Here is a 9,944-nt window from a genome sequence, read left to right as displayed (position 1 = left end):
CCATGACGACACACCGACCCATTCCATCACTTAAGTTGAGATAATGCACAAATGGCATCTTTATATTCCTTTAGAACAGATTCAACTTCCATATTATTCCTAGGCTCTCTAAAGATACGCTTCTCAATGGTGCCAGAAGATCCCCAGAGTTCATACACTTTACCTTAATAATCTAAGGAAGGAAAGAAGACTACGATTCCTTCAGGAACCAGTGACCAAGTTACATAGCAAAAGGCCTAGTTCCCGCATCTATAAAACACAAGATGGAACATAGTCCTTCATTGTCCACAGTTGAATACTTCAGGTGTCATTTGGTTGTTGTCTTGACAAAGAGAGGACAGAGATGTTGGAGGCAAAAACGTTTCTTTTCCAAGACAAATTTTAAGATAATTTTTGTACTTCTTGAATTAGAGACACGAGATGTCTCCGAGACAATATTTAAGCAACTTTCTATACCTCCAAAGTTGAGTTAAATCTCAATTTGACTCCTGAAATTTAACCCGATACTTAGAATGACCCACATAATTTCGTTGGCCCCAATTAGAACTCCCAAATTTGCAATTGTGGCTCCAACTTACCCCTGCGATCATCTCCGTCACCAGAATGCTGATTTGATGCAATTGCATGACACGGTGGACACTACTTAAATGACGGCGCATTGGTTTCGCGCCCAAACCCTTTGAAAACCACGTCGTTTCAGTTTTTTGTGGGTTAAAACCCTCTTTCTTTCAACTACGACGATCATAAGTTGCCAAACATCAAGAAAACCCTTCCACTACGTGGTTTCCAAAGGGTTTGCGCGCAAAACCAATGCGTCGTCATTTAAGTAGTGTCCACCATGTCATGTAATTGCGCTAGATCAGCATTCGGGTGACGGAGATGATCGCAGGGGCATGCTAGAGCCACAATTGTAAATTTGAAGGTTCTAATTGGAGCCAATGAAATTGTAGGGGTCATTCTGAGCATCAGGCCAAATTTCAGGGGTCAAATTGAGATTTAACTCTCCAAAGTTATGGGACACTGGAGAGTGAGACCCATCTCTGCCGTCTCGCCATCTCCATCCTTTCTATCTCAAGACAGAAGCCAAATGCTATCTTTTACAACAGAAACCATGGTAAACAATGATGGACAAGAATAAGGATATGCTCATCAAGTCTGGTGAGCTTCTAGAGCTGTAGCTAAAATCAAAGAAGTGGCCAGAAGGACCACGAGAAACCGCAATTGGCATAATGCTATCTGTAGGGACAATGTGGCCGCATGAAAAGAAATGCAACTGATTCGGTGGTAACCACGGAAATAATCGCTCCCTTGTCTCTTCTATAGGTTGAAGAATTCCCCCTACTAATAGAACAACATGTGCTTGATCTACAATCTAAAGAAAGCTTCAGAGTTATTTTCTTGTTCATTATATGTCACGAAAAGTAATTTAAGCTACAAAGTACTTATTAACTAAGACATCAGTGTCAAGCAAACCTCAGAGAAAATCTTCTTGTTCAGATGGCCATAGTAAAATCAGATGTTCTACTTTCTTCAGAGGCCTGTTCTATGTGATGATGGTAAGAATCCATCAGATTTCTATACATCGCATACCCAAATATTCTCAAATGAGTAATATTTTGTTGCTGGCCAAAAGTTAATTGCAAAAGAGAGAATTGACGGTAATTTGTTGGCCTTAAGCGAATAAATGCTACAGCTTGTAAAGTGGCATGCCCCAAACAGAGGTTGGGAGATTTGTTCTCATATGTAAGGGTCTAGTAATCAATTGGAGTCATTTGATAAGTAACTCTGCTAGTCCATTTTGTATATGAACATGAGCTATTGGACGTTTAACACCTACAACATTGGTCATACAATAAGCATCGAAAGCTTGAGAGGTGTGTTCACCAGTATAAGACAAATTGTTTTAATTGGATTTTCTAAAAACTGTGTCTTTAAATATTTAATTGAATAATTTGAGCAAGTAATCTCGCAAACTTCAGGTTGCGAGAAGACAATAAGCACACATGTGACCATCTCGAAGATGCGTCTAATATGACCATAAAATATCTAAAAGATCTACATGGTGGAGAATCATTTCAAGGAATTTAGGAGACTCAAATTCAATCTTTACTGGTGATGACCTTAAAATTAGCTTTTCTTGAGAACATGCAGCACAACAAAATTCACTAGATTTAAAAATCTTCTAGTTCTTTAGTGAATGTGAATTTTCAATAATTCTCCATATCCTTGTTGTTTCAGGATGACCCAATTGATCATACCAAATTATAAATTCATTTGGACTAATATACTTCTAGTTTACAATGGAATGTGATTTAATTATATTAATTTTGGTATATTATAGCCCAGATAAAAGTGAGGGTAACTTTTCTATTATAACATTTTTACTTAAATTATGAATTTGATACATAAATACCCATGATTTTTCTCATTTATTGTTTCAATATAATATGTATTTCGGTAAATATTTTTGAAACTCAATAAGTTTTTTAGAGACTTATTAGTAGACAATAGTACATTATTTATTATGAATTTTGTTCTTTTGAAAAACAAATTATAACTCTTTTGGAGCCTTCTATCACATAGCCAATAATAGTATTAACACATTCTTCTTTTGATACAAAATGAGTAAAATATATTACTTTTGAGAATGGTATGCGAACTTGTAATATCTGCAAGACAAACATTTTCATTATATGTCCTTACCATTTTCTTCAATGACAAATAATAATAATAATAAAATGAGTAAAAGTACATGCACAATAAAATTGTATTTCTAATTGGAATTATTTTTCTAACAGGCATTGTACATAGTATCATATACTAAAATTTTTACTATTATTATTATACACATTTAGTGATTTTGAAATTTTTAAACATAAACATTAATATTTTATTAAACATTATTTATATACATCAAACTTAAAATTCAAATGTATAGGAAATAAAATTTAACAAAATTTCTTACATTATTTATTTAGATAAATATTTAATGAATTCAAATGTTAAATTTTTTCATCATTAATTAAATGACCAATTTTTCCTTCAAAATTATTAAAGAAATCAGATACTTCATAATGAGTGGTGTAATTTTCAGCAATATCCTTTGAAACAAAATTCATCTCCTTTCTTTTGTCATCATTTTTCAAAAATACTTGATAAAGATTAATTAAATGCCTTGGGATATGACAGGTACGTAACTAATGGCCTTTTCTACTACAAAGGAAATATTTATCCTCTGTTGATTTATTTTACCCATTATTGCTTTCTTTATTCCACTTCTGGTGAGACCCTTTTTTGTGAACATAATTTTTCTTCCTACCATAATTTTTCTTATTAAAGTGTCACCATTTACCTCTTCTGAAGTTATAATTTGCTGTATTTGCTTCAGAAAACAAGGCAGCGCCTGCTGAGCGCACTTCATGATTTGTTAAAAGCACGCGATTCATTGTTCTGTTCATCAACAAGAAGGCAAGAAATTAGTTCATAAAATATTTTTAAATTCTTTTTCTCGATACTGTTGCTGCAGGAGCACATTTGAGGCATAGAATGTCGAAAAAATTTTCTCTAACATGTTATTATCAGTTATCTTTTTCCCACATAAGTTCATTCGTGAAACAATTCGGAACATTGCTGAATTATATCATTTATAGATTTAAAATCCTGCAGATGCAAGTGTGTCCACTCATATCGAGCTGGAGGAAGTATCACTGTCTTTTAACGATTATACCTTTCTTCAAGGTTATTCCATAGATTTACAGGATCTTTTAGTGTGAGATATTCATTTTTCAATCATTCATCAAGATGACGACTAAAGAAGATCATGATTTTGACTTTATCCTTCTGGGATGCTTTATTTTTAGCCTTAATAGTATTTTCAAGATCCATTAAATCAAGATAAATTTTACCATCTAATATCCATGATAAGTAGTTATTTTCAGATATATCAAGAACATTAAATTCAAAATGAGAGAGTTTTGATATAATGAAAATTTATTACTCGAGTATTTCAAACTTTTGATCAGAGCCTCGTGTTGATAACATATTGTAAAATAAATAAATAAGAAAGAGAAAATAAATATAAAATAAAGAAGTGTAAATATAAATAGAGAACTCTAGTATTAATATTTACTAATATTATTATTTCAATATAACTGAGATGATCCATATATATTTACTACTATTATATGTTGCAGTGTATATCTATAAAAAGAGAGAAAAATGTTTGTATATTAGTATTATGTGTGTAACTTTTGTCTCAGCCCATGCTTATCTATATACATATAAAAGGAGTTTTTTAAATAAATAAAATAAATATTAAAATTACTGAAATACGTAATTTTTGAAATTTTTATCATTTTTTACTTTTAAATTTTATCTCGTTTACAGTGTAAATGAGATCGTAATATCTCAACTTGCTGTGGTTCCAACCTTTACTTTTACCTTTTTCTTTGTGAACTAACTTATTTACCTTCGTCCGTTCACGAAAACGTGGGAACCCTTATTCATTTAACACTACACCCGGATACCGATGCAGCGCCTGTTACTCATTTGACAGTGTATGCGAGCCATACAGCGCGTTTCTTCTGGGCAACGACCTAATTTTAGCGCAATAACGTCTTTGATCCATGTCATAAAGATTCGACTAAGTTTTTATGTTAGCTGTCGAAAGCCTAACACAATCCTTCTCCTTTATCCGGATTTGGGACCGGCTATGTACTACAGATGTAGCATTGGCAGAGTTGTTATAATTAATTAAAATAATATAGAAAGGGTAGCATCTTAGTAAATTTTTTCAGAAAAATGCAACACACTCATAAAAAAAAGTCCCAAGACTAAAGAAGATCTTCAAAATGAGGAGGCGACAGATGTTAGTGAATTAGTAAATGATCCTGCATTAACTAATAGAAAACCATGTCTTTTATAGTCACTCATCAGATATGTGACTATTTGAGCACTCAAACACAAACAATGTCTTTTGCTACTCTTTCCTTTTTCTAATTTCAGTTGTCATGTTTTACCCAATTAATTAGGATAATTGTGTTAATCTAAATGTTTGAAGAATCATTCAATATCAACTATCAAATCAAAACCATTTTTTTCAAAGAACACTTGTTAAATTAAAAGGCTTTCTTCTTTTATATAGTTCTTACTTCTTACAATATTGAGAGTTGAATTCTCTTAACAACTTATGCTGTGCACTTTTTTCTTTCCAACTATTGACAGTTACTATTTTACATTTGCATTGTTCTCTCTTTAGAAAGAATGCCGGAAAGCTCTTCTAATCTTCCTACGAAACGGCCGGCATGCCTCAATGCTGAGGTCAACAGCTGCCGCAAGTGCCATGAAGATGGCAGCATCCTCGACGCAAGTAACGTGTCGCAATGCCAGCTGGACTAACGGTTTACTTCGTTTCCCTTCCCCTTGAACTCTACAGCTCATGACAAAGCCTCCGGCTACCGGAGTGAGCGCACCAAAGTCCCCACTGCTCTGTGGACTAGGTACTGGACTTGCTGCAGTGTTTGCAGTCCGCATGTGTCTTTCAGTGTCTATGAAAAACTCGCCACCCTTTTCAGCACTTAAAAATATTTCTGACATGAGAAGTTCGCCGCCTTCCCGAGCCTCAGATAGGACATGGAATCTAAAGCATACAGAGTCTCGGAGGCCACGTTCGCGCCAAGCTTCAAGCTTTCCCCACGGCTGCCAGCTCTCTGGTCTACAAGCGTCCGGACGAAGAATTAGCCAAGCTCCTGGGTTGGACCTTGCAACCCAATCACAACCTGAAGATGGAACAAAGGGAGTTGTTATGAAGGCTGCAGCTACAGCTGAGCCAGATAGATCATGTATCTTCACCTTCCACCCTTTTCTCTCTCGCCTCTCCATCTCCATGTCGGAAATCGTAGAACCACACCAATAATTGCTCAATGGCTCAATCTGGGAAACCCTGTCATTTCATAACTATCAAACATTTTATTAACAACAGAACAAATTTACTGAAATCTTCACATTTTGTATATTCAGATCCAACAGACAGATATAGTGAAGCTAACACACTACACTTTCCAATTAAGACTATTCCATTTGGGAGAAAGATTTTATTCATTAGCAAAAAGTTTGGGCTTTAAGTTCTTATGTAACAAATTGTAAATTAAAACTTTCCATATTCAGTAGTAATTTTATAATATGTTAATTAATGAATGACCATTTATCATGCAACAAACTAGACTTTCAATTCATGCAGATACCTGAAAACATGATATTCAGTATGATTTTGTAAAAGGGCCTAAAGTAGTGAAAGATAAATCATAAATGAATTTAAAATTTTGAGTTCACCTGTCCTTAGTAAACTTGACACTGAAGATTGGCTGCTTGATGGAGCCTTGCAGTTGAAGTATCTGAGGACTCAATGTGGTAACATCTTCAAACTGGAATACATATCGAGGGTCGGGATCTAGCTTAACTCTTAAGTGTAGCTCGGCAACTGCCCGTCCGTTCTCCGGTTTCCTCTTCCCAATACCTATCCACCCACTAAAAAGAGTCAGTGGCTTTCCTTCTTGCCACTCAGGGCCTACCTGTATTTTAAAAATCCCAATTTGCTGCCTTTTGATGCCAACTCCACAATGGGAGCCCTTCCTACCTGAGAAAACAACAATCTCCAAACCAGCATGAGTATTATAGAAACAACCGGGAGCCAACAATGCTTTTAGATCAGATTCCTCAAGGTAAAAGCTAGTAGCAACATTCTCGATGTCAGGTATAGCTTCGGTAGAGGATATCAAGGGGACTGATGATGTTTGAACAGGAAAACCCCGGAGCCTTATCTCACAAACAAAAGGAGAAGGTGGCTTTTGAGTTCTAGATCTTCCGGTGCTTCCCTCAATTCCAGCACATCGTAGCCCAAGAGAGCCTATTGATAACCTAATGAAGGCCTGAGGATCCATATTTGTCACAATAATCTTCCCCCCATTGGATACAAACAACTACTTTCTAAGACCTCAATGTCTGTGAAATAGAAAGCACAGAATTTGGCTTTAAACAATTTCCATTAGACATCACTATAAGTTTGAGACATAACAGAAAGTAAAAATTTGGCTAACATTTACTCATGTCATGTTACACAAAGAAAACACACTTTACTTAGATCTTGAGATTCTATTATACAATCAAATTCTTGATGACTTGGTCACGAAGGTGAATAGTAGTTGAAGGTTATAAGCTATTAGAACTAAAGGAGGAAAAAGGAAAAAGACAGATAAAATAGAGCTTTTGGTAACATTAGAATTGAAGATCAACAACTGCAATTTTTGTTGTTCTGTTGAATAAGTAGCTGCTAATATCAGATAATTGGCCAGCGGCAAACCCTTAAATGGAGCTCCGATCCGCAATGGATTAATCATTGACTTGCCAAGATTAAAAATCTGATATTATTTCAAATTATATCTATATTTGTGTTGCAATTGCAGTTATGATGTTGAAAGGGCAAACTTAAACAAGCATGACCTCTTATCAGCTTTGCATTTTGATCTCCAATTCAAGTATGTATTCGAACTTGTAAAAGGCTCACTCCTTGCTGACAAAGATATCAGCTTAAAAGCAGGAACTGAAAAAATCTTAGCCATAAGCACTAAAAAGAAAGGGAAGGGAAAATAAAAATGGGTAAAAGGATAATCAATGCTTGAGATACTTTTTGTATAAAGAAATTCGTTCTGCAGGAGTACTGTAGAACATCTCTTGTTCAGGTCAAAGTTTTCACAACTTTCTTCCACTTTAAGAAAAATAAAGATCAAACAGTAATTAAATTAGAGCAATGCACACTTGGTTGATGAAAAAGGTGCTAACAGAGTCAAATTATTGATTATCTGAAAGTTAAAATCAAAAGGATTTATCTGCATATCCTTTTCAGTTCAAGAACACACTGACAAAGACAACTAAACAAGTTAGATCAAATTTGATATTTTCTAGAGAGGCTTTACATCAACCAAGTCCTTATCTAACTATGAAGAATATTACAAATAGCGGGACAGAGAATCCTCCCAACATTATTCTCTTCAAAAGTTCAACAAAAAAAACATATAACTTGCACGTCAAGGGACTGTGAATTCAGAATCACTCAACAAATCCAAGTATAAACTCTCATCACAAGAAGTAGTGAAATTGTGAACATGATAAAGGGTCAAGTGAAAATTCTAACACCACCCCATAATTGCATCAATGAAAAGAAAACGGCAGCATGAAAACTAATTAAAGTAAACAACAATGAAAGAACAAAGACAAAAGTCAAAGCCATATATATATATATATATGAGACAAAAATGTACCAACAAATTGCATATATAACTTAGACAGTTGACAAATAATTCATCAAACTTGTACTCAAAGGAACCATAGCTAAAAGCTCAAAATCTATTAGCTCAATTTTCTCATTAAAAAAAATGAAAAAGAAAAAAACACCACAACAAAGAGATCATTAAGGCAACAATAAACACTGACAAAACCCAACTGAGGAAAAAAGGGGGGAAAAAATCTCACCTTTTTGCAGTGTCCAAATTGCAAGTCTTTGAGTTTGAAATGGGTGATTGATTATTTGATCAAACAAAATTCAAGAAAACATTGAGGAGCATATCCATATCTATATTGATGGAGATTTTGTTGTTGATGATGACAATAACAAAGGTATGATTTGTAAGCGCGGATCACGAGAAAACAATTATCACAACAATCACTGAGATATAATCATTTAATTTATTCCGTTACCGCAATATTTATCTTTCTTTTTCTCTTTCCTTTCTGTGTTTTCCTTCTTGTGTGGGGAGAAAGAAAGAGAGAAAATAATTTTACGCACTTTGCACACTATTTCTCACGAAATAGACGGAGAAAGTAAAGGAATCATAGTTGTCTTTTTCATTTTTGTTCATTTCTTTATTACATTGCTAATTTCCTCTATAAATAAAGATATTTATTTAATTATTTTCATGTCAAATTTTTATCATTAAGAGATTACAGGTTTAAGTTTCCTATTTTTAATAAAAAAAAATATGATAGTTAATTATTTTTATTTTTATACGAACATTCATATGTTGTTATCTCCGCATAAAGTTAATAATTAAAAATTATTAGATAATAATTTAGTTAAATATATTAAATTAATTAATAATTTTATATAAAAATAATTATACGTAAATTTTTATTTTATTTTTATTAAGATTTAATTTTTTAAATTTTTTATATTCTCTGATATTTTCTAATAAAATAAATTGATGATTAGTTTATGAATTGTTTGATCATTAAATTAATTACTCGATTAATATCAATTGGCTCTTGTATTAGGGTTTATCTCTTATTAAAATTTGTTTAATATATGTCTTAAATATATATATATATTAAAATTATTTATTAAAATAGTGAGTTTAAAAAGTTTTATTAATAATAATGTTAACATATATTTTTAGTTATATGTTATCTACATGCATTTTATTAATAGTAACTACTCATGAAAATTGAATCCTAAATAGATATATAGCTTATAGTTTATTTATAGTAATATATGCCATGTTGATTAAGATATTACCAGTTGTGGAAAAGTTCTTAGTATTTATTGAGTGACAGTTGTACTTTGGGATAAACAAAAGCTTGCTTTGTAGTTTGGATTCAATTAAAAATCAAAATAAAAATAGATAATAATTTTGAGTGTAGGTGTATGGAATGTTTTAAAATTTGAGGAATAAGTGAACTAAATATTTTATTTAATTTTTTATGAAAATTTTGATGAGTTATACAATTAAGTTTAAAATTAATTTGATAATCATTCACGTAATTTTTGTAAAAGATATTTATTTTTACTGAAATAATATTATATAATTAAATAAAATTATTTTATTAAAATAAAATTAAATTTTTATTTATAAAATAAATTAGAATTAAGTTCTCCTTGTTTATAAATAATAATA

The 9,944-nt window shown here is 32.5% G+C and overlaps 1 protein-coding gene across 1 annotated transcript; it reads right to left on the bottom strand.

Moving 5' to 3' along the window:
- Nucleotides 1-5,112: 5,112 nt before the first annotated feature.
- LOC130961400 (uncharacterized) lies at nt 5,113-8,869 on the bottom strand. Its single transcript, XM_057887265.1, has 3 exons — nt 8,527-8,869; nt 6,331-6,999; nt 5,113-5,941 (listed from the first exon to the last, which is right to left on the bottom strand). Exons 2-3 carry the CDS (start codon nt 6,936-6,938, stop codon nt 5,254-5,256), a joined length of 1,296 nt encoding a protein of 431 aa, XP_057743248.1. The 5' UTR covers nt 6,939-6,999; nt 8,527-8,869; the 3' UTR covers nt 5,113-5,253.
- Between the last annotated feature and the right edge of the window lie 1,075 nt (nt 8,870-9,944).

This window comes from Arachis stenosperma, chromosome 2 (genome assembly GCF_014773155.1).
Source record: "Arachis stenosperma cultivar V10309 chromosome 2, arast.V10309.gnm1.PFL2, whole genome shotgun sequence".
NCBI lineage: Eukaryota > Viridiplantae > Streptophyta > Magnoliopsida > Fabales > Fabaceae > Arachis > Arachis stenosperma.
This window is presented reverse-complemented; position numbering and strand designations above follow the sequence as displayed.